At 41.1% G+C, this 26,036-nt stretch overlaps 1 protein-coding gene across 1 annotated transcript; it reads right to left on the bottom strand.

Moving 5' to 3' along the window:
* Positions 1–11,875: 11,875 nt before the first annotated feature.
* Positions 11,876–24,570, bottom strand: cyp7a1 (cytochrome P450, family 7, subfamily A, polypeptide 1). The gene is made up of 8 exons (XM_080034795.1): positions 24,280–24,570; positions 23,154–23,394; positions 22,838–23,047; positions 22,385–22,579; positions 21,078–21,277; positions 17,566–17,696; positions 17,168–17,346; positions 11,876–14,600 (listed from the first exon to the last, which is right to left on the bottom strand). Exons 1-8 carry the CDS (start codon positions 24,360–24,362, stop codon positions 14,298–14,300), a joined length of 1,542 nt encoding a protein of 513 aa, XP_079890921.1. The 5' UTR covers positions 24,363–24,570; the 3' UTR covers positions 11,876–14,297.
* Between the last annotated feature and the right edge of the window lie 1,466 nt (positions 24,571–26,036).

Raw genomic sequence — 26,036 nt, 5'->3', positions numbered from 1 at the left:
CGACAAAGGGGACACTGAAGTTGCTGCTATTCTTTATTTTATTTTTCAAAAATGAATTATATATTTTATCTTTATTTTAAGATTATTATTATATTTATTTTCACCATTTTATTTTTAAATGCAGCCCTTCTTTTCTATGAAGAGATTAGTTTCAGTTGAGTCAGTTGAACCTCCTTAAATAATACATATATTCAGTATTATATATCTGTATACTTGTTTAAAAGTGAGAATAAATATTGTCGAAATGTTTTTGAATTGTTCTTCCTATATTGATCTGACAGTCAGTTGTTGATTACATGCAGACGTTGATACAACTACTAGGCTACTTCACTATATATCACACTGAATCATAACGCAAGTTAGACATTATGATGTTCCGGACCTTTGCTTGAGGACATTTTCTCTAACTGGACCTATTTGAATTTTAGTTGAATACCCCTGGCCTACAGCATCATCATGCACATAGTCTTAGCTATGACTTTGCTATAATATTCTTCCAAAGGAAAATTAATCAACTGTAATTTTATTGGCTTTACATGTAGTGGGTCAAACCTATGGACAACTCTGCCGCCACCCGGTGGCCAAACACTGCGGTGCGCCCTCACCTTTTCAGGTGCCCTTTAAAGCACCGGATTGAAACACGGCTGAAGGACCCGGACGCATCCTATAAAAGCGCCCCCACGGCGTTGAACACCCTCTCTGTTCGGCTCTCAGCTGATTATATAGAGACAAGAAGGTTGTACAGCCCACAGGATTTTCTTCCGTCTAAACAACCACCACGTTTTTCTGCAAAAGCTTTCACCTGCGGCCGCGGTGATTTCCAGAATTACGAAGTGCTTTGTTAACGTTCCGGTGGAACATCAAGAGAAGAACCAGGACTTGTTCACGTGGTTACTAAGAGAACCACCGTTGGAACACGGAGCGTAAGCCGATCGATTCGTCCCCTATCGCCGTCTCCGCACAGATTCAGCTGTGCTTTTTCCCTGCGCCCTGCGAACCGCAGAGTCGACTCCCCGACCGCCAAGGGTCCGGAGCCTGAATTTGGACCGCCGCCGAGCTGCCCTCGAGTGCGTGCCTTGCCGACCAAAAAGGATCAAAACGGAGACGAGCAGAGAACACCAAGTGTTCCCCAAGTGTGATTTTGGCATTATTACCTGGGCAGATGGTTTAGATATTATTACTTTTTAAAGTGTTGAACAATACTGTTTATTTTCGAGCTTGTGTTGCTATTTTGATTGGCTTTGTGTTATTCCCCCCGGTTGTCCTCACACACAGAGGACGGGGAAAGCTTTGCTTGGTTAATCCACTCAGCGAGTGAGGCAGTGTGGTGATATTGCTGTGTAAGGGTGCGAACACACCAAACGCGTTGGGTGCGGTGGCCAAAGCGCCCAACGCACCTGATCTGGCGCTTGGTCATTTTGTGTCAAAAAATGGTTCAACGCGCCCAACGCTATGCAGCTAGTCTCCCCCCCTATATATATTTATTCCCCTAATCAACCATGGCAGCGTTCATGTCCGCACAAAAACAACAACAACACGGCCAACAATTGTGCCAAAAGACAAATAAACAGCAACTGAACGGAACAAATAGCCTTAAAACAGCATTACAGATTCACGCCACTCGGAAATGAACACAAACAGCAAGGCAGCACCATACCAAACACATTTACAGCAGCATTGTGCGCAGGGCAGTAGAAAATAAAGGCAAGTAGCCTACATTACCCTACCTGGCTGTGACGGGACCGTGGCTGGTGTAGATATAGGCATAAACACCGGTGCTTCGCTGTACTCGTTGTGAAAGTTCCCTGGACTTAGCCGTTATGTTTGGGTTCATTATATGGAGGTGGTGGCCGCACACAACCGGGTGAGTTAACTAACGCTATCCGACCGGTGCTAACTTGGTTTATCGGCTAAAGCACAGCCGCACATATTCACTGAAAAAACCAGGAAGCCCATTCTCCTGGCTCACTTTCCCCACGTCTTCTAACCCAACCCCGAGCGGCTTCATATCACCAGCCAGCCGCAAATACATTTCCTACTCGGTGTTTCTCAGCCTCTGTGTTATCCTCCCACCGTGCCGATGTCCGTGACGTCAGGTCAAGCTCACCGCTGATTGGCCAACGCGGCTAAACGTCACGCGATGGAGCATTAAAAGTTCAATTTTTTTAACTCACGCGGTGGTGCGATGACGCTTTGGTAACGCGGCTACTGCGCCCAAAGCGCCGCTTTACCGCGGCCAACGCATCATCGCGCCTAAACCAATGGTTCCCTATAGGATTTTTCAACGCCGCGACCGCACCCAACGCGTTTGGTGTGTTCGCACCTTAAAACCTCAAACCTTTCCTTTTTCCCCCGCACTCAAGCGTGGCTGTTCTTCTCTCCCTCTTCAACACTCATACACACATTAGATCCCCTTTTCATAATCTTGAACAGATGGAATTGTGTATGTAATTCAAGATTCAAGATTCATTTTATTGTCATTTCAATAGACTGTACTTCCATACAGAAAATGAAACGAAATGCCGTTTCTCACTAGTTCACAGTGTTTAAAAAAATAAAAATAAAAATAAAATAAAAATAAATAAATAATTAAAAATGATCAAACTCTCATATAAAACAACAAGCAAACACAGACATATCAATAGAAACAGACATCAGTCTGAATAAACTGCTGAATGTTCAGGAGTGTCCTTGACAGTTTCCTGGCTGTCAGTCTGTACCCAAGTTAATGGTGGTGGGGGGGGTGTATGTGTGTGTGTGTGAGGGGGAGGGGGAGGGGGCACAGTCCATTCAGGAGCCTTACAGCCTGCGGAAAAAAGCTGTTCAGCATCCTGCTGGATCTGCAGGGAATGCTCCTGTATCTCCTCCCTGATGGCAGGAGGGAGAACAGGCTGTGTGAGGGGTGGTGAATGTCCTTTAAGATGGCGGTGGCTCTGCGAGTGCAGCGTTGCTGGTAGGCCACCATCAGCAGAGGGAGAGGGACACCAATGATCCTGCTGGCCGTCTTCACTATCCTGTTTAGCTGCTGCTGTTCATAGGCCTTGCTGCTCCCGAACCAGGAAGTGAAGCTGTAGGTGAGGATGCTCTCTATGGTGCCCCTGTAGAAGGTGGTGAGATGAGGAGGGGGGAGACCAGCTTTCCTGAGTCTCCGGAGAGAGTGGAGCCGCTGCTGGGCTTTTTTGATGACTGCTGTGGTGTTGGTGTTGGAAGTCAGGTCGTCGGCCAGGTGGACTCCAAGAAACTTGACGCTGCTGACCCTCTCCACAGCTGCCCCAGCCACGCTCAGCGGTGTGTGGTGTTGTTTGCCAGCCCTCCTGAAGTCGATCACCATCTCCTTTGTTTTCTCCACGTTGAGAACGAGGTTGTGGGACCTGCACCACGTTGTGAGCTGCTCCACCTCCATCCGGTATGCAGACTCGTCGTTTTCACTGACGAGACCCACCACTGTTGGTGTCATCTGCGAACTTGATGACGTGGTTGGTGCTGTATCTGGCAGTGCAGTCATGGGTGAGCAGGCTGAATAGCAGGGGGCTTAAAACACAGCCTTGGGGTGAGCCTGTGCTTACTGCTATTTTCCGTGATGTTTTTCCGTAAGGATTGGCGATAGTCTCATTAGGGGGTGAGGGGTGATTTTGAATTCTCCCGCTGAACTCCCCCTTTCTTTGTGCCTGTGTTCTGAGTTAGGCGCCATTTTGAGTACTCGTGGTCGTTACTTTCCCCTATCGGTTGGAGGTAGAATAGCCTAGTCTATCCCACCACCATTTTGGGCCTTTCGCCCCTCCCTTTACCTTTGGGTAAACGTCTATTTACACGCCCCTAGTCTCACTGATCAACTCACTAGCTCCACCGTGCGTTTTGACTCCCCCCACCCCTACCCGAGTCATAAGTCACGTGGGAACTCCCCCCACTCCTTTTCCTACTTTCTTTTTCACACACGCACCCACACACACACACACGCTCACTCACACACACACACACACACACACACACACACACACACACACACTGATATCATACCTACATACATCCATCCACACACATACTGGTGCATGGTTATAAATACAACATTGTTCTAGACGTTTATTTTATTAAGTTTGTTAAGTGTATTTGCTTTATGCTTGTATAAAACGGATGTTACCTTAAGTTTCATTGTGGTTAAAATAAATGTTTTTATATTGTAACCAGAAGTGTTTGTGATTTATTTGTGTGGATATTATTGGAAAGTCAACAACCAACAAGTCAAGAATTCTGTAGCCTTCAGTGTTATGGTCATATTATCAAATTTATAATAGTAATTATTTGATTACATTATTTTATGGAAATGATCATTGTGACTAGGATTTATTAATATTGGTTTATTTAACTGAACATTAAACTAATCAACATTTGAGAATAAATCATTGATAAAACGAGACAAACTTGCTATTTTTGCTTCCCTAAGTGGATCGCTGGTGCCCCAGACTTTGAACTTTGATAGATTATTAAGGTATTATTAATCTTCAGATAATTTCTAATAGCAAAATGAATCTGAACCACTTGTAACCGCTACATACATCATCAAGTTAGCGCAGCTCTCACTTAAAGTTTTCATATGTTGAGAAGTCTTGTATTTTGAAGTAGCCTATGACAGTATCATGGCGTTACTACAGCCAGTTGCAAATCATTCTGGTAGCGCTATTGTACATCAAAGACGCGGTTCGCGGCCTGTGCGCTATGTTGCACGGGACCATGTAGTGCTCTCCTACCCAGGCGACAGGAGAGATTTTCTTCCTTTCCACGCACAAGTCGAAGTTGGTGGCGGCTCCTGAACAGCAGCGCCTGCTAGGCGAGGGTTTGCCTTTACTATTGGTGGAGAGGATACAGAGTGCCGGGGCTTTATCTATCCGTTCTCTGTATAGTTTACAACGGGTAACTCCTCGTACCCCCTTATCCGGGCCTGTTGATACCGTCAAGTTGAAATATCTATCCCTGAAGATGGCATCATTATTAGCCCTGTCCACAGCGAAGAGAGTCGATAATTGTATCGCTTTGACGGTGCAGCGATCATGTGACATTTCCGACCGTCACGCTGTTGCTGCAACACTGTTGTCCTACCCTGCTTCTCAGCCAAAACAATGCCTTTCGATGCTACTTTTAAGTTTCACATCTATGCTTATGGATCTAGTAGCATTTTGCCCGCTTCCTCTTGCATCAGCAGAACAGCGGCGCTTACAGAGACGGTGTCCGATGGCAGATTTGGAGAGGAAGCGCGCACTACGCCGTTCTGACCAGCTGTTAGGGGTCTCAGTCCCGTGGTTTGGATCAATCTAGTGCGTGTTTGCCATAGCATAAGCCTATTCCTATGTGGTGAAGCATCCCCCAGAGGGCCCCAATCTACCTAGGGTGCTTCTTTTCTGTACGCCTATATTTATAACAAAACATAATGCATTTCTGCAAACCAGGCATGATGCCATGTGGCACACTTGACACATGCCTTGCGACGGACACACACCCACACACAAAATCCTAATTAATTTCCGATTAAATTTTTTTTCGATTGCTATAGCACGATTTTAAAAACAGGGCCCGATTTTTCAAAATACTACACACAATTAGCACACTAAACACCCAATTACCAAAACACCTCAGACCCTTTGCAAAATGGAACACTCTTTTCAAAACTATACACTATTTTATAAAAAACATTTTGTCACCATATGAAACACACACTTTTCATATTACTTAATTCTGTCTGAACCAGTTACACACTGCTGTTGCTAACCTTAAACAATTTTAGTAATTCTACTTCTCAGTGATTTGAGTAATGTATCTAAAGTACACAGAGAAAGTGCAAATATACAATAAGTTCCAAACACTTGACAAGACCAACTGCAGACTGAGGAAAATATATATAGGGGAGAACGGGGGAATCTGAGGCATCGGGTAATGTGAGCCACCCCCTGTATCTAGGCAAAGGAAAACATTTGTGGTCATGTGAGATATATGTTTTCAAGCCCCTCTCATTTCCCCATGGCCCTGAAAGAGAGGACCTCATGGTGCTGTGGTAAGCATGTTTTTTTCACCAAAATAGGTATTTTGCATGTACAAGTAAATTTTCTTGCTGTCAACTTAATCAACTGTTGTGCCAAAGCAAATGTATTCACGTAGAAAAATGTCTATCATACGTGTTGATGAACTACCAACATATGAAACCATGTGATGCTGATAACTGAAGATTAGCCTGAAATGCTAAGAGAGGTAGTTTTTTCTCAAATTGTGGTGGTGGGGGAAAGTGAGCCAAATGCTGTGGGGAAAGTGAGCCACTGTCTCACTTTCCCCCACCATGAGGCACAAGTTAAGTTTAGTCTTAAACATATTTTAATGTAATATTACACGACATATGTTTTATTTTAATGTCATACACATTGTAGAAAAGCCATCATGCCAAGGAAATACACCAGGAAGACGACCTGGGGCAACCACACGGAAAGAGCACCTTCTCATCTGTCCCTGTAACCTTCAGGGCTGGAATGTAGAGTAGGCCTAGTTGTAGAGTATGACAGGCTGATGTTGTAATCCAGTTGGGTCTTCTCCTGTGTTCTGAGTCCCAGGCTGTTCTCGCTGGTTCTGATTTTCCTATGCTTTGGCCCCCAGACACTAGCTGGCTCTAAGGGTCCTGTGTTCTGACCCCCAGACTGTGTTCTAATCTAACTGGTTCTATCTTTCATTTGAATCTTATTAAAACCTTTTGAATTATAATATGTTGTATTTGATTTTGTTCAGAGTTACTTTCAAGTGTTTAGAAAATTTGCTTGGCTTAATTGACCAAACCCCATCATTATTTTACTAGTCCGACATTAGTTCTGGAATGTGTGGCTAGCTTTCAGGATACTTACTGTTACAATATGTGTTGTTATGGTAGTTTCAGAGTGGAAGAAGTAAGTGGATCAGTTCACCTCACAGCTGGGGTAAAGTGAGCCACATGACAACTTTTTTTAAAACAATCATATTTTCACTGCCCTTTGTCTTGAAAAAATTCTGCTAATGCCCATTTCTAGGAGACATCCTGAATTAATGGGAAATGTGTAAATTTGAGTGATAAATCATTTTAGCTCGCTTAGAGGGGAGCAAATGTAAAAAGTGGCTCAGATTACCCCGTTCTCCCCTATATTTTTTTTTTCTCCATACAACCAAATCAGTCAACATGGAAAATCACAACAAAACATGTCTGCAGTAGTCTGCATAACACTGTTATCCCAGCAAACAACAACACATACAATACTGTATCCAGTACAGGTTATAAATTACAGATAATACTGTAAATAAATTTAAAAAATTGATAAAGGAAACAGAAAATGCAGTATAGAAAATACTAGACATTATCTCTTCGCCTAGCTGGATCTGTCCAGAGAATTTCATCCACATCCTTCCACCGCCATGCAGAAAAAAACTGGATAAGGAGAGTATGGTGGAAGGTATAGAACTGTGATCTGTGGATGGTGTTGAAACCAGTTCTGGACCAGAGCAGCATGGTGGAATGACACATTGTCCCACATGACAATGTATTGCGTCTGGTGCATTTGGTTACCTGCTGTGACTATGTTGTGCAATCAGTCTAAAAATTTGAGTATGTGAGGTGTGTTGTTGTAAGGGCTAATATTGGCATGATAGAGGAGGACCCCATCTCCTCTGTGGATTCCCCCTCTCACCCACACTCTCACTGTTATTCTGACTCCTTCCATTTTTAACCTGATTGGAGTGTCTACAATAAAGCAATCATGTGTTTGCGCATTTGGGGGCTGTGTTTACTTACTAGCTCATGTGTTTGGTAGTTTGACAGTCAGTGCTTTGGAATTGCAATGAGGTGACATCATGATATACTTCTGTGTCTAATGTATTTAAGTGTGTTTAGTGTTTTGCAAATCACTGTGTGTATTGTTTTGCAAAAAGTGTGCAGCTGACTTTGTGCTTATAGTGGTGCACATATGGGCCAATGGTTTGCTTCTTGAGTTTAAGGTTTTGACAATTGTGTAATACTTTTTATTTTAGTGTTCACGCAATCGTAAAAAACTGTATTCTCTGTGGATTCCCCCTCTCACCCTCACTCTCACTGTTCTTCTGACTCCTTCCATTTTGGTTAAAGGCAGGTGAACTTAGCTGCTGCATTTTTATTGTGCTTAAACCTGATTGGTGTGTCTAGAATTAAGCAATCATGTGTTTGCGCACCTAATGGCTGTGTTTACTGACTGGCTCATGTGTTTGGTTATTTGACGGTCAGTGCTTTGGAATTGCAATGAGGTGACATCATGATTGACTTCTGTGTCTAATGTATTCAAGTGTGCAGGGCCGCTGCTAAGCTTTTGGGTGCCCTAAGCTTAAATTGTCAGTGGTGCCCCCCCCCCCCCAACAAAAAAAAACACCAAGATGCTCGCACCCGTAGGGTGCAGGCGGACATTTTTTGCCCTTGCAAGATCTCTGCGACTACTTTTTGGCACATTTGCTGTAGCGATGAGTTTTTGCAAACAGCATTTACTAATAGAAAGAACAGCTTAACTTGTGAAAAAAGTTGCCTCGTATTCTACTAACTGCCTTTGCAAAGGAATTGAGTGATAAATTCATAGACGGATTAAGAGATAATGCGCTCCTGGGCACACACTCTTAAAGGGCCCCCCACTCGTAAATATCCAGTCAGGTACACTGATATTTCCATAGATACATACAATTAATGGCAAAAACATATTAAGGAAGTCAGTGTTTCCCATAGGATTTTGGGATATTGTTGGAGGGACCCTGTTGGGGGTTCGGGGGCATGCCCCTCCGGATTTTTTTTTACCTTTTTAAAGTAAAATGCATCAATCTGGTGCACTTTGAGAGGAAATTTTAGAGGCTATATCAACTCCTGAGATGCAGAAGGAACATTATTTTTCAGATTTTTCTTAAACAAGCAGCACTCCTTACTCTGCAACTGTAAAAACAGTACAGTAGATTGGTCTGCAGATCCATGTTCTATGATGGTGGGGCCCATTTCAACAGATAAAGGGTGGATAGCTCCTTATTATGAACAATTTAGAATTCACACATAAAAAGCTTATTTGTGTATGTGTGAGGGGGCCTTCAAGGCCCCTCATGGAGCCCCTTACACAGAGCTAGTAATGCTGTTGTTTTTAACTTGCCTTTGTATTTCTCCCCTACTAGTTGAGGGGCCCATGATGATTTCTATCTTGTTACATTCTGATGAGTATACTTATATTTAGGCTATTCCTTTTTGGACCCTGTTATTGACCCTGTTATTGACATCAGTGACAGAGCTCTTTGACTATGCAACATGAAAAGTTACTATCAGTATCTCTGGCTAAGGGCCCCCCTGAGCCCTTGGGCCCCTGGGCCTGGTATGCCTGTGCAGTAATCCACCCCTGGATAGGTTGCACAATTAAGACAAAACAACAATGGGCCTGTTCATAACTAATTTATATATTTTTGTAATGTAATGATCATCATGAAGTTTTTTAAAAAACCTAAATGTTGGGGGGCCTCCGGATCATATATTTTTTCCTTTTTCATAAAAAAAAAAAAAAAAAAAGAATTATAAAAAAAAAAAAATTGGGGGCCCCCCAGGAACTTGGTGCCCTACGCACTCTGCGTACCCTGCGTATAGGGAGCGGCGGCCCTGCAAGTGTGTTTTGCAAATCACTGTGTGTATTGTTTTGCAAAAAGTTTGCGGCTGACTTTGTGCTTATAGTGGTGCACATATGGGCCAATGGTTTGCTTCTTGAGTTTAAGGTTTTGATAATTGTGTAATACTTTTGATTTTAGTGTTCGCGCGATCATAAAAAATTGTAACCCCAAACTGCTCCAGGGGCGCTGAAATATGGCTGAGCCTGCGCTCTGACCCCCTCCAAAGTGTGGTAACTTGAGAGGGGATATGCGAAGTACGAATTCCAATGTACCTTTTGTAAATTGACAAATAAAGACACTTACAGTTTTTGCCGAATGCTTACACACATGTTGCAGACTTTGGCCCACTGTGTCAAAACTTAACACACAGGCCGAATAGGACAAAGCGCATGGAGATAAACTTTTAACTTATACGTCAAAATGAAGCTCTTGAAACAAAACCTAACAATCCCATTTCAAAACTGTTTTTAGCATCAAAACAATACACACATGCAATTTTGAATTACTCTTTCCCAGCAGCAACAACACATAGATGTGCTTTATGCAAAACACAGCTGTGTTCAGTACTTTGGATGGTTTTTGACTTTAAAAGTCTCATACAGATATTTTCTTGTGAAAGATTGATCCACTACAGTTGATCTAGACACATGAAAACAAAATGTAAACGCTTCAGATTTTTTATTTTATTTTGCCATTTCAGGTTTTTGCAAAAGTAAAAAGAAAAAAAAAGACACACAAGAAATGGTATAACTAGAATGTTCTACAAAACATAGTGTTGTAGGGGAATGATTAGAAGACATTTAGGCTATGGATCCTGTCTCCTGTTGGCATCTGGCCACATCACCTCATCCACGTCACAGGCAATCTCCTCCCTTGCCAAGCAACGGGGGAAATATTGCCTTGGTATCCAACCTCTTGAAGAATTTTTTGGAAAGATTGATCCACTATATTTTCATTTAGACACATGAAAAAATATAGAAAAGCTTCTGAAAAAAAGTTTATATTGCAAGTTCATGGTTTTGGCCAACAAAAGAAAAAAACACAACAAATAGGTAGGATCGCAGTTCGACAAGCAATTCAGTGTGTCTCTATGAACTCTGAAACAATTACAGTAAAAAAAAAAAAAAAAAAGTGTTGTAAGGAATGGGGCGAGTGGATTATGAATCCTTTGGATACCGCCTCCCGTTTGCGTCTGGCCACATCGCCTCATTGACATCACATGCAATGTCATCCTTTGAGAAGCAACAGCGGAAATATTCCTGATATCCAGTCTAAATGTCTTACAGTAATTATGGAGCTACTGTGTAGATGGGCTGGACTCTCTGCCCAGGCTCCTATATTGTTAGGCCATGATCTATAACATGGTCCACTATAGTGACCCTGTCTCCATCTGTTGTCTCCTTTGTCATCGTCCTCCTGCCGCTCTCTCTTGTCCTCTTCCCCTGACTCTTACTGTCTCACAAAGGAGCTGAGCTCACCTGAGGTCTATCTGTAATGCTAAGGCTCACACTGATTGGTATTATATTAGCTTTATTTTCTATTTTTCATGTGTGTGAGTCTTTGTGCTTTTCCAATTTTAGTTGTGTTTTGTATTATGATTGCAGGAGATTTCATTTTTGAACAATGTGTCTTATGTGAAAAACAGTGTGTAGTGTTTTGCAAGAAGTGTGTTGGAGAATGTCATACACAGTGCAAAGCACTTATTGTGTTTGTAGGGTTGGTGCTTGTGTTTAGAGCATGGACACCAAAGTTAGAGGTTTTGATGCTTTGGGCATAGCAACCACTATTAGTGTTTAAGCATTAGGCACAAACTGTAACCTGTGCACTGTGTCTCGGTAGCATGATGTTATACAATTGACTAGTTTAAGTTATATTTATAATTTTATTGATTTGTCCGCTTCAAGCAATGGCACAATACATTTTGAAGTATTGCTTAAGTTGGTCAGGCGTGTTGTGTTTTACCTGGGGCCACACCCAGATGTGTGCACATTGCACAATGCATGAACAATGCACTGAATAGGGTGTGAACAGAGCATGCTCAGGTGTCCTTGGTGATTCCAATGCAGGCATATTTTAAGCCTGAGTTCAGACACAACCTTATGTGCATTGTCTGTATTTGCTTGCAAATAAACTAAGATAATTAACACCAAGTGGGTGGGAAATCAACAAAAGAAAGATACTGTACATCACAACACACCACAGAGACTGGTGTACAAATGTATTGATTTATTATCCGTTTGTACAGCATGTACACGTCAACACATCCATGTGGGTTGTACTTTTGTACAGTCATTTTAGATTGTCAGCAAATAAAGGTAAAACAGCTGTATGTTCTGTCCTCACTTCCAGGTTCATTATCAGCATTGGCTAATATCAGAAACTTCTGTATTTACAGCAGTGCTGAGAGAGCAAACTCCAAGCTTGATGAATTTCTATCCGCTACTGCAAGGTTGTGTCAATAAATTATGCGACAGTTGTACTCTTGTTGATTTAAAAAAGTTTAGTCATGCTGCATTCAACACAGCAGAATAAATAAGCTGATGTGAAATGACGAATGTGTGGAGATAGCTGAATGGATGAGCAAATATGTTTGAATTGATTTTTCTATATTCTGTGTTCCATTCTGCGTCAAAGAAAGAACACATCTCACTGCAGCTGATGCTGTGCAATTGTGTATGTGACGAATAAATCAAACTAAACTAAACTAAACCAAACTGATGGTCAGTGCTAAGATTTGATATACATTCAAGAGGTAGTATTTTTCAAACTGCAGAATTGTGAACTTCCATAAACTCTAGTGCTAAAATCATACAGGTCTATTTATACCATGTTTTCTTACTGACAAATGTTATTAGAACAATCCATTTTTGGATTTATAACCTATCTGCCAAGATACCATTTGGGTTCAAGCTGAGTTTGTGCCATTTTACTATTGTTTTTCTTTCATATTATTTGCCTGATTCTGCAGCTTAAATAACCGTGAGATGGAATGAACTAGTAACATGTCATTTTGCCCAATAGCTGGAGATTATGTGCAAAAGGATCCCAACCTGGCCACACGGTGGCACTATAATCAACAGAAAAAAAATACTGTTTTATAAACAAAACAGTGAAAAAGCAGTAAGTCCCATTGACTTACCCTGCATTCCGAATCGCATACTTTCTACTATATAGTATGTAGAAAAAATATTTAGGGTGTCCCGATTCTTGTGGCCAGATTTAGGATGGTTAGAAGTACCCGGATGTCCTACTTCATCTGGCCAAGATGTTTAGTGTGTAAAACTGCATCCTATTTGGGCGATTCTGACCCACAATCCGGTGCGCACGTGAACTGACGTCACATCGACGAAGCCTCCATATGAAAACAAACAGGGATGCGCTGGATATAAAAGCAAGAGGCAAGATCAAGGCGCGATGTTATGATGAAATAAAAGAGTAAAAGTATGTCCCAGTAGTATGCCTACTGCATCCCAACTAGATTATTTTTCTTGTCAGATGTAGTATGTATAATAGAAAAAAGAAAGTATGCGATTCGGAACGCAGGGAGAGTTTGACACACAGGTTCAGCAGAGAGTTCTCAACTAAAAAACCTCTCGGACCATAAAGGTTCAATTAGATGGTACTGTGCAAATAAGCATGAACTGGAAAAATCAACACCCAATACAGGTTTTCGGGGTAAAGCAACCCATTTCAATTTAAATCATCAATGGGGGTCCAAACAACATGGCATGACATGGCATGACATGGTACGACGCTGCACCTACAAACTGACACTTTTTACAAGGACAAACACAAATTCATTTAGCCCTATTAATCGATCACATTTAATGCCAAATATAAAAGAATGCACCAATGACTTGAAATGTAATGCAGAACATTAGTAAACACAAGTTAAAAGAAAGGTGGCAAAAGCAGTGGGAAGATAACAGGATGATGGTTTACATGAAAATAAGTTGTGATGCGAAAGACAGGGAGATCCTGCAGAGAGTAAACAGTAATATCAAGGCTAGGTTTTGATCATAAAGGACTCAATAGCACATTATTTAAAGGCATGAAACAGAATTGAAGAAGCTGTGAATATTGTGACAAAGAGGACATTGTAGTACATGTTTTACTTCATATGATGCTGAGAGGGGAATTACATTCATGAACGAACTCCTCAGCATCCACACACTGTGCTGGATTACATGGCATCAAATTGAGCAAGACGGCTCCTTCTCAAACGAGGCCAATCTGTACTGCATTACCATGTGACAGTCATTTGACATAGTGAAACCAATGGCTGCCACAAAAAGACAAACCTGCCATTTGCTTTGAAAAGCAGTTGGCAGTTATGTAACTCTACAAGATGTTTAGGGAATGGGGAAACATGCAGAAACACTTTTATAGTAAGTCATATTAATGTATATGACCTAGGTGTCTGTCCAACAGAGACAGGAAATGTTTGGCAGAATAGTAGTAGATACCAAAGGTTTTAACAGTTTGTAAGCGCTCCAACTATGAGCATACCTGCTCAGCAGCAAATTCAAACCAAACAAATATATAATTCAGTCTATGTACATAATTAGGAAAGGCATCTTCATTAACATTATTAAATATTTACTCTGTACAATATATATTTTGTCCGCTGACAAAGAAAACGCTTAGTGGTTCAATTTGAGTTTATACCTGAAATCCACATCATAGGTAGGCTGGAGGATTCCCAGACCAGCACGGGACTGGTCAAGAGGGGGAACTTTGATTGCAGGGTCCAATAGTTCCATGTCAAAGTAAGACAGCACTAGAGTAAGGAACTGCTTGATCTCATACGAAGCGAAAAATCTGCCAGGGCATTTGGTGACCCCGGAGCCAAAGGGCATGTAGAAGTAACGCAGCCGCTGGGCACTGCGGTAAAATGTGGTTTTCTCCTGACCCTTCTCATCCAGGAAACGATCATACTTGTACTCCTGTGGGTTGAAGAAAAATGGTTTTAGGGGCAACACAAGTTAGAGTGATTCTTCAAAAAGAAATAATTTCTAATTTATTAAAGTAGCAACAAGGAACCTTAACTATTTCTGAAACATTTAAATTTTTCCTCTGATGATCATACATTAATTACATGTTCCAGCAAATGAGTCCATGTGTGCAAAGCATGCTATTTTTATATTGTTTTTCTCAGTAGTGGCCTTACTAGTAGCTATGTTTCAACCCATTCAATTGAATGGGGCCCCGCCCTCTGGGGGGCCCCCAACCCATCCCCAATTTTCTTTTAATTTTTCTTGATAAATAATTCTTGAGCATGCTGCAGGGGGCCCTAAGCCAGAGATACTCATAGTAACTTTTCATGTCGCATTGTCAAAGAGCTCAGTCACTCATGTCAATAACGGGGTCCACAAAGGAATAAGCCTAAATATTAGGAAATAAATCATCATGGGCCCCTCAACTAGTAGCGGAGAAATACAAAAGCATAAGAAAGTCTAAGGGGCTTCATGATGAGCCTTTAGGGCCCCCACACACATACAGGAATAAGATTTCTATGTGTAAATTCTATACTGTTCATAAAAAGTAGCTATCCACCCTGTATCTGTTGAAATGAGTCTCTCCATCATAGAACATGAGTCTGCAGACCAATCTACTGTGTTTACAGTTGCAGAGTAAAGATTGCTGCCTGAATAAGATAAATCTGAAAAATTATGTTCCTTCTGCATCTCAGGATTTGATATAGCCTCTAAATTTTCCCCTCAAAGTGCACCAGATTGATGCATTTTAATTAAAAAGGCACACATTTTCTTCCGGGGGGATGCCCTCGGACCCCCCAACAAGGACCTGGGGCCTCATTTATAAATGTGGCGTACGCCCAGAAGAGGGCGCACGCCAATTTCTAAGCAAATTTTGGGATTTATAAAAACCAAACTTGACGGGAAGATGTACGGTCCTCCACGCAAACTCTGACCCATGCGTACGCACAGAAAGTGGAGAAACGAGAAACGGCGACTCCGTCGGCACATGTATGAAGTGCGAGAACGAATGTGTTTGTGTAAAATTAATCCAGATAGGCCTATTATAAGCCATGTAGGTCTATCATATATTGGGAGTTCCTTTGCCAAACGGATGAAGCCATTCTTACAACTAATGAACAAATGCCTCCACGGATTTTTCCATGGAGTGATACCAACAAAAACAAAACGAATTAGGATCTTAAATAGCCTACAAACGGAGATATGAGTGCAAATAAAAACAAAATAGCAACGTTCGAATAAGCTCTGCAGTTATTAAAGAATAACCTATCTGCATGTTGTGGAATTAATTCTGATAATATTGAGGTGGAATACAGCCTATTACTTTTACACTGACGCTGTTCTCGATGCCTCAGTCAGGCAGACAGGAGTGCACCTTTTCATACACTAATGATAAGCCTACTTTACATCACATAGGCTACTGTGATTTCACGGCTTTTAGTCCGTTTTATCTATGTGTTTTTCTTTGTGTTTAAGCACGTCGCAATTGTGTTTTGAAAGGTAGGCTACTGTGAAGTTTATTATTAACCCTCCGCCGCCCGCCACTGCCACGGGATGAATTCTCCGAATCTGTATCTCATGGGGGGTCTCAGTGCCCCCCGCTCGTGGCACAAACACTGTTGTGTGAGGATATGCACTTGTTTGCGTCCACTTTTATGTCGGATCACTTCTTTTTATTTCGGCCACAGCGTTCACAGAGATCGCCACAGGCTGCACTCACACTGCCACCAAACTATATTTCCCTGGTCGCCACTTCTCCAACGGGTACTTCGGCGTGACCGCAGTGATCCACACCGTGTGGAGTCTATTTTTCCATTTCCCTTTCAGTCGGCGATTGCCACTACCGCCTTCATGCACTCAGTAAATTATATTAATTCGGTCGTGTCGATGACTATGTATGGGTAAATATGGGCGGTACGTGAAGCCCGCAAAGGCTGCGCCACATATAGAGTTGATTGTGATTTATAAAGGGAAACAGGCGTAGGACGTGAGTGCGCACTGTTTTATAAATCAGAATATTTTTGTTCGCACGTACATCCTACATTTCTTCCGTACGCCAGCTTCCACGTGAATCCCACGCAAAGCTTTATAAATGAGGCCCCAGGGTCCCTCCCACAGTATCCCTAAATCCTTTGAGAAACACTGACTTCCTTAATATGTTTTTACCATTAATTGTATATGTGCAGAAAAGTCAGTGTACCTGACTGGATAGGTAGGAGTGGGGGGCCCTTTAAGAGTCTGCACCCAGTGGCCCATCATCTTATAAACCGTCTACGAACCAACTGTATTCTACAATCTGTTTTCTTTTTGCGGGCAGCATGCACAGCATTCACAAGAAATATGTATTTAAAAAAAAAAAAAAGTGGGGGCCCCACACTGGGTCTTGAAATGGGCCCCCAGATCGTTAAGGCCACCACTGGTTTTTCCAGGTACGCTCACCCAGGAACAACAGCTGGCGTCGTAAAACACTACCGTTCCTCAGAGCACCTTTAAGTGATAATTGACAGGAGTCTTACATAGGGATCCTCATAGATTTCTGGATCATAGTGCAGCATGGGTGGATATAGGGCAATGACATCATCTTTCCTTATACGATAAGCTTCCTGGTTGTCAAGGTGAAGCAGAAAGTCCTCCTTAGCAACACGCACGTTCATTGAAGCACTGGAAAGACGCATGGCTTCTTTTACGATGCTGTCTATAGACAAAAAGTAGAAACAAAAAGACAAAAAAACTATTAGATTAATAACATTTCTTTGCTGTATTTAAGAGGACGAACACTTTCTTCCTTTCTGTACACAGACTACAGTGGTTAGTTATCTGCCATGTATGGCAACTCTAGACTTGAGTTTCTGTTATAAAATATAAGTAAACTTACAAATAACCTCTATTGGTCATAATCTATTGGTAATCCTACCTAGAACAGGCATGTTGTCCAGCTGGTCCCTAGTTAAATTCAGCTTGGGGTTGCTCGGGTCAGGTATTAGACCTGAATCCGCCAGAACTCTCTGCACCTCTTCACGAGCTGCTTTCATGGCATCTGGACTCCTGGGCACAGAAATGAGTAAAGTGAGTGTCGCTGTTATGGCACAATGTTAACTGATATCAGATATGTTTCAAATCATTGCAATAATGCCATGTCTCTAGTTTAATCCAGTAGAGATGATTCTTATGAAGATGCTTGGTTTGTGAGGGAATTTTGGGTCTTTAGTTGTAATATTAATGGGAAAGATTAATATGCCATATATGCCTATCTTGTGTGTCTGTCTCTCAGACTCTAGGTCAGCCTTGGAGCCTGTTAGGAGACACTTAGGTCAGTTGTATAGATGAAGTCTCATCTCCTTAGACTCCAGAATGTTATGGTTCACTGTGTTCAGCTCTGGACCAAAACATTGGTACGCTTGGTGCCCGAGCCGGGGAGGTGGTAGAGATAGCGCGAGGTTAAAACACAGCTCTAAGCATGAGTTTGTCAGAATTTAAGTGCAAGTCACGAGAGTTGCAGTCCGGTTCTCCTTGGCCAAGTCTGTAATAAATATTGCTTCATAATTCATCCAAGTCTCCTGAAATATTCTTCCACCTGAGTTGAACTCCAACCTTAACTTAACTTCCATCACATGGTTCAGTAAAAAAAAATCCTAAATGACAGCTTTATTAAAGTACTTTATTTAGCATCGGTATGAGGGTGTTTACATTATCAGATGAAACGAGCAGGTATTGTAGACCATATTGTATAGGACACAGTTCCCTCATGTGGACATAAACCTTTTTTTTTTATATATTTGGTATCAAATCCTTTGCAGTCATGTACTTTTCTGAAGTGTGTGAACACCCTCAGTCAAGTCAGCACTTTAATTCCAGTCATTGTTTAATTTCATATTCAATGTGCTGGTTTGGTTGATTGGTTATACCAATCCTTAAATGGTAATTGGTTATACCTAAATTAAATTATATAAATCACAGGAAGATTGCCACATAATGCTACATTCCAGTGCTGTATATGCTCACACAAGATGATGCCTTCATGTATTATTGCAAGATTATGCAGCTCTGATAATCAGCTCTACATTGAAACCAACACAACCTTCTAGCGCGACTATATCACCTATCTTCACTGCATGGGAGTATATTTGCTATACCAACAATCAGGTGTCTGGAACTGATGATCAATGTGCAGTACATAGGGTACAGGGTAATAGACGATGACAAGACAAAAGTACATGTGATAATTTATAGAACTTATGTGAAAGGTGCTCCCAGGAACTTTCAGTTTGTGTTCATTCTTGCACCCCCTTTGGACAAAAGCAGTAGCGTGTTTACTACGCATGCTGTTGTTCCTGGGTGAGCGTACCAATGACAAAGGCATTAAGAAAAACTATATAAAAATAGCATTCTTTGCACTGATGGTCTTGTTTGCTGATGATCATCAAAGTAAAAAATTTACTGTTTCAGATATATTTAAAAGTTCCTCTTAGCACCTTTAAGTCAGTAATGTTGAACATCCTAACAGCTATATATGAGCAAACAGCTGTGTTTTCTGGCAACTGAGGAAGACAGCTCAATTTGTGATTTCCTGACAAAGTTAAAATGTTAGAGGCTCCAGTGAGATTCTCTTTTGTAATTGCATAACTCGTCACTGTATTTTCTCAATTATCCTTGTAACGGTGAAGGCCTCCCACAGTAAAGTATAAACTGCCTTTTGCGAAGTAAACTGAGTACCTTGGTTGAATTCCATCTGACTTAAGTTTTCAAGTCAAAGTTTTAATCGCAGTTTGATTGTGTCCTGCTCCTTGATTATTTCAATAATAAATTAACTGTCAAACGAAAGAAATATACAGTGCTCTCCAAAAGTATTGGAACGGTGAGCCCAATTCCTTTATGTATGCTATAGACTGGAAACATTTGGGTTTGACACCAAAATATGAATATGAGACAATAGATCAACATTTCAGCTTTAATTTCCAGGTATTTACATTTGGATCTGATACACAACTGAGAAGATAGCATTATTTATAAAGGAACACCACATGTTTAGGTGAGCAACAGTATTGGAACAGATGGACTTAAAATGAATAAAACTTAATATTTTGGTGCAAATCCTTCGCTTGCAATAACTGCATCAAGCCTGTAACCCATTGACATCACCCAACTTTTGCATTCTTCTTTTGTGATGCTTTTCCAGGCTTTCACCGCAGCCTCTTTCAGTTGCTGTTTGTTTTGGGGGGTTACTCTCTTCAGTCTACTCTTTAGCAGGTAAAAGGCATGCTCTATAGGGTTTAAGTCTGGAGATTGACTTGGCCAGTCTAAAACCTTCCATTTCTTGCCCCTGATTAACTCCTTTGTTGTTTTTGCAGTGTGTTTTTGGTCAATATCTTGCTGCATGATGAAGGATCTTCCAATCAGTTTGGTTGCATCTTTCTTTAAATTGGCAGACAAAATGTTTCTGTAGACTTCTGAGTTCAATTTGTGTTTGCCATCATGTGTTACATCATTAATGCCCATCCGAGACAAAGCCATGCAAGCCCAAGCCATGGCTTTGCCTCCACCTTGTTTCACAGAGGAGCTTGTATGTTTGGGATCATGAGCAGATCCTTTCTTTCTCCAAACTTTAGCCTTTCCTTCACTTTGGTAAAGGTTCATCTTGACAACAACACAGTAACACATGGTGGCAGCAGCAAAATGAACTCAGGAGTCTACAGAAACATTATGTCTGCCAATTTAAAGAAAGATGCAACCAATCTGATTGGAAGATCCTTCATCATGCAGCAAGATAATGACCCAAAACACACTGCAAAAAACAACAACAGAGTTAATTGGGGGCAAGAAATGGAAGGTTGTATACTGGCCAAGTCAATCTCCAGATTTAAAGTCTATAGAGCATGCATTTTACCTGCTAAAGAGGAGATTACCCCCCAAAACAAACAGCAACTGAAAGAGGCTGCGGTGAAAGCCTGGAAAAGCATCACAAAAGAAGAATGCAAAAGTTTGGTGATGTCAATGGGTTACAGGCTTGATGCAGTTATTGCAAGCGAAGGATTTGCAATAAAATATTAAGTCTTATTCACTTTAATGTATTTTAAGTCTATCTGTTCCAATATTTATGCTCATCTAAAAATGTGGTGTTCCTTTTCAAATAATGCTATCTTCTCAGTTGTGTATCAGATCCAGATGTAAATACCTGGAAATCAAAGCTGAAATGGTGATCTATTGTCTTATATTCATCTTTAAGGTGTCAGACCCAAATGTTTCTAGTCTACAGCAAAAATAAAGGAATTGGCCCTACTGTTCCAATACTTTTGGAGGGCACTGTAGATCTTTGGATTTCTGTTCAGAAGAGCAGAACTTTGGCTTGATATGAGCTGAACTATCCATTGTGGCTGCCTTCTCTTTCATTTCCAACAATGTTAAAAAAGAGAACCATCATCAGCATACCTGATCATATAAAAGAGACTCCAGAAAGTAGCTGGTAGGGTGTTGGCCTGTGAAGCCCAGAGCAGAGCCACATGTGTCCGGGCCTTGCTCACATCATTGAAAGTAGATAAGGAATCGTTCAGGATCATCCTCATAGAGATTAGATCAGATACGTTCTCCCTCTTGGACAACTTTTCAGCGTGCATGGTCTTTGCCATTTTCTAGACATTAAAAGAGACAGTACAGAGAGAGAGAGAATACACAAATACATTTATATAAGGGCTGTCAAACAATTACAATTTTTAATCAGATTAATAACAGGATGCTGTGGATTAATCACGATTAATTCTACCATTCGAAATAGGCCCGAAAAATTCAATTTTCTCTGTATATTGTTGTACAAACTGAAAGATAAATGACAGAAGGTGAATATATTTTTTAAGCGCTTCGAGTGCGAGAAAAGCGTTATATAAATCCAATTCATTATCATTATCATTATATTTAAATGTAGTCTTTTTATTCATTGAAAATCCAAATGATGGTGTTAATACTGAAAATAAATTATAATCAACTAAAACATATGCTACCACACCATAATTAAATTTGGCTGTCTCTTTGCTATGTCTTTGAGCAAATATAGGATAGGCTATAGAATGGCATTTGGGGAATGCATTGGTTTTGCATTCCTGAATACAACTTGATTGCAGTCCGCAGGGTGTGTGTGTGTGTGTATGTGTATGTGTGTGTGTGTGTGTGTGTGTGTGTGTGTGTGTGTGTGTGTGTATGTGTGTGTGTGTGTGTGTGTGTGTGTGTTTGCCAAGAATCCACGTTCTGGGTGACTGTTCATTAGTACCAGAAAGCCAACGTTATGTTGATGACCCGTATTAATCACACACACCTCTGAAAACTGCAGACGTTTGTGTCCTCCTTTGCTCTGAACGGAGCAGACAATGTTTCTCCTCCTGTTGCTCCGACATCAACTGCCGCCCGCGACACAGATGGGGCCGTTAGCAGTTCATAACATATGCTAGCGTGCTGCTATGTTGGCCGCGCGCAGCTACTGATCCTGGGTCAGCCACAACGTTAGAGTGACTGTAGTGCAGAGTGTGTGGGATGCACGGGGCAGATCCTTCTGCTCATGCGTTAATTGCGTTAAAAGTTAACGCATTATTCTCAGAAATGAATCACCCAGTGTTAACGCGTTAATTTTAACAGCCCTAATTTATATACATTTATCTTGTGAGCTTATACTGCTAAACATTTTTAGAGATGGTAGTACAGGCGCATTATGCAGCTGTTTCCTCCGATAGTTGTAAGAAAGTACTAACCTCTCTGGCACTGTAGGCACTCTGGAAGACATGAATGGGCAGGCCAGCCACCAATGCCGGGAAAATTTTGTCAAACTCTTTGAAGTTCTCCAAAGTATTGAGCACCAATGCTTTTTGAGCTGCCTGCCGAGCCTGACTCTTATCCTCACCAAGCTCTTTACCAAACAGGGTCAGGTAGCCGGACTCAAACATCACCTGAAAGACAGCAGGAGAGAAGAAAACCTGTCAGGACTGTTGGGAACATTGAATTGAACATTGTCAAAGATGGAAATGCAAACCCAGTTTACAGTGTCCAACTTGCATTGTTACTATGAGTGTAGTCCTTCTTTGATACTTTAGATTCTCAATTTTATGGAGTCACAACCATGAAAATTTACTTTGTTTGACAACATATTGGTAAGTGAGGGCCTTTGGCACTTTTTGTGCACTAAATTCTCTTGTATGCTTGCTGACCTTGTAGCAGAAAGCAAAGATGCCGTCCACCTCCCAATGGTCCTTGCTGGGGCTTAGTGTGTCCGACCTCAGCATGACATCCTGGAGGTGGCCCATCATGGCCTCGATCAGTGAGGGCAGAGCCTCACCTTGCAAGGTCTTCAGAAAGGTTTGGTGGAGGTTCTCTGTGGTGTGGCCATGGCGAGGGTCGAAGCTGTCATGGCCGAATACCTGGTGTAGAAATATAGAAGAGGTTGAGGATCATTGAAAGACTCACTGGTAGCAAGAAAAAGAAAACTGAAAATAATATGGACAATGAAATATTGCATAAATTGACCTTAACAGACGTGGCAAAGTGAAACTTCCTCCAATCCAGGTGTCTCCCCTGTCTAATGACTGAATGGTAAGAGAAGGGGTCACACAGGAAGTGGATGTACTGTCCCGCGATCTTGCAGGTGAAAATATGGCCGTACTTCTTCTGGCGGCTGCGGAGAAACTGGAGAGGGTTGGCCCCGAATTGCAGAGCACAACCTAGATAGGGTATGAAGCCATTCTCAATTGCAGGCTCGCCTGGTTGCCTATGGGCATTGACAAGAAAAAGAGAACGTACAATAATCAGTAAAAAGGAAAAACAAATTGCCATTGACGGACAGTCAAAGTGTTTTCCAAACGGAAGTTTAGGGGTTTTGTTCAAACTTTTGACATATTTATTGAAATTAAATTTTGCTACTATTACCAAAAGATATGTAGCAACAGTGATTCAACCTATGGAAGTTAAAACCATCTCAGAGATGTTTGATAGTGGAGTTTCAGGAGTTGTTTGTGTGTATTGTTTGGATCCACAAGTCACCAAATATAGTTATACTTTGTTTGTACTGAATGGTAACCCCATTGAAAGAAAATACTAATAATTGATGAATTAATTTTCAGGCAATATTAGAGCACCCTAGTGGCCTAGTGCTTTTGTTTTTGATTTAATTTATATTTGTGTTCCTAATTTTTTGTCCCCATTTTTAATATTGAAGCATATCATGGATCCCCAGATATTAAAAAGTCTACCTTTAACTGCACCTTTATTCTACTGACAAAAGCAGATGATGATCTAATTATTGATTAAAACTCATTCAGCCCTTACCAATTATGTGGTGGAGATTGCTATAGATACATACAAGTCACTCTAAAGCTTTTGTAAACAAGATATATTTTTATACAATTTTATTTTGGAAACGTTTCTTCAAATTTGGAAATCTGACTAAGAAGTATTATATTTATTACAAATATGAGCTAACACATGGCTACTGAATATACAACACAAGGTTTGACAACCGCAGCTAAGCACTGGCGGCACACTGGTGACTGTTTTTTTGAATCAACACCTAACATGTTTCATCCTCTATATGAGAGCTTCAAGTATACAGAATGCATAATAAATTGCAACCTACATGTCCTCTGACCAGTCTTACCTGTGTCGAATCCCCACAGCTAGCCAAAGAAGACAGCAGAATCCTACCACTACTGCCCAGATCAGCGCAATGCTTATTATCATGTTGATGATGAGAGTATCCAATACACACTGCTGCTAAAGCTCCACACAGCTCACACCGATAAGAACTAGAATTATCTGTTGCCTACTTCATTAAGGTCAACAGTCCCAGAGAGAAAAAATACAGATACTTTCCTAGGCTCCTGAAGTTTTCCAACCCAGGGACAATACATGCAAAGTGACACTGCCTGTCACTGCTAATCTATTTGTATGTGTCAGTGAGCAGTGTTGGTTCAACCTGGTGTGATGACATGCAGGTTTTTATACCTGCTTTGTCCTTTGGGGCTGGCCCAAGGGCGGCTTCAGAGGTGTGTCATCACTGGATCTGGTCTCAGCCAGACCAAATACAGTTTTTTTCAGTACCTGTTGTGCCTCAAAATAAGTATTATTACCATATCAGCAATAATTTTAGATGTGATCAAACTGCATTTATTTTCGGATGAAGGAAGTCATTCTTTTGTAAGCTTAAAAATATACTCACTTCCTGTTGGTAGTTAATATAAAAAAACTACTAAAGATGGGATTTTGAGATCTGATCATTTTAAAAATATTTGCCAGTGGAAAGATGCATATAGTTTCAACAGTTTTTGTGTATGAAAGTTTAATATAAAGATTTAATACACAAAGTTTGATCTTGAGATCTTTCTTAGTAGAATACACATTTCTAGGGTGTGTTCTTGCAAATACCATTTAAGCGTGTTATCTCACTGGGAGTTCTCTAGGAAATACGATTCCATGCATGCCGTGTGTGTGTGTGTGTGTGTGTGTGTGTGTGTGTGTGTGTGTGTGTGTGTGTGTGTGTGTGTGTGTGTGTGTGTGTGTGTGTGTGTGTGTGTGTCAGTGATGGCCTTGACTGGAGTCCATGGACAGTGTTACCTGAAGGACTGCACTGTAATAGTGCATTTGTCTAAGTAAATAGATTCAAGGTCGCTGCTGTGCTGTGCAGTGAGTGAGTGAGTGAGTGAGTGAGTGAGTGAGTGAGTTAGTGTGTGTGTGTGTGTGTGTGTGTGTGTGTGTGTGTGTGTGTGTGTGTGTGTGTGTGTGTGTGTGTGTGTGTGTGTGTGTGTGTGTGTGTGTGTGTGTGTGTGTGTGTGTGTGTGTGTGTGTTTGTGTGTGTGTGTATGTGCACATGTGTTTGCATGTGAGTGTAGGTGACGGTGGATTTGAACATTACTATTGCACAGTTAAGTAAGAAGTGTGACCTGTTAAGACTTGTTGTTGTGCCAGTGGAGATAAAATGTAGTTCAACAAGAAAGACAAGATGAGAAAGACTGCACAGTTAGTTAGATGGTAAGGTAGGGTGATATTGAATCATACAAACACCTACAAACTGGTACTCTGAACATTGTTCTGAGATATAAAATATCAGCATAATAACAGTGATTGAGGTGAATGCATGAATGAAGGAAGGTAGAATAGGCTTTAGGAATTTCAAAGAAATTAGAACATTTTGGAAGCCAGTTATTACTATGCCTGAATCAAGAGTGAAACTGCTGAGAGTCAGTAATGTAAGTTGATTATATTAATAATGGTTAAAACGTCCTATTAAGAGGTATTATTTAAAGAAAAAGAAAAAGCTTTTTTCACTTTATTAGACAGAAACCAAGTTGAAATGGGGCAAAGAGGTGAGGACATGCAGAGAACAACCACGGGTGGGATTCAAACCAGGTCTGCTGC

The sequence above is a fragment of the Ammodytes marinus genome, assembly GCF_949987685.1.
Source record: "Ammodytes marinus genome assembly, chromosome: 9".
NCBI classification, from domain to species: domain Eukaryota; kingdom Metazoa; phylum Chordata; class Actinopteri; order Uranoscopiformes; family Ammodytidae; genus Ammodytes; species Ammodytes marinus.
This window is presented reverse-complemented; position numbering and strand designations above follow the sequence as displayed.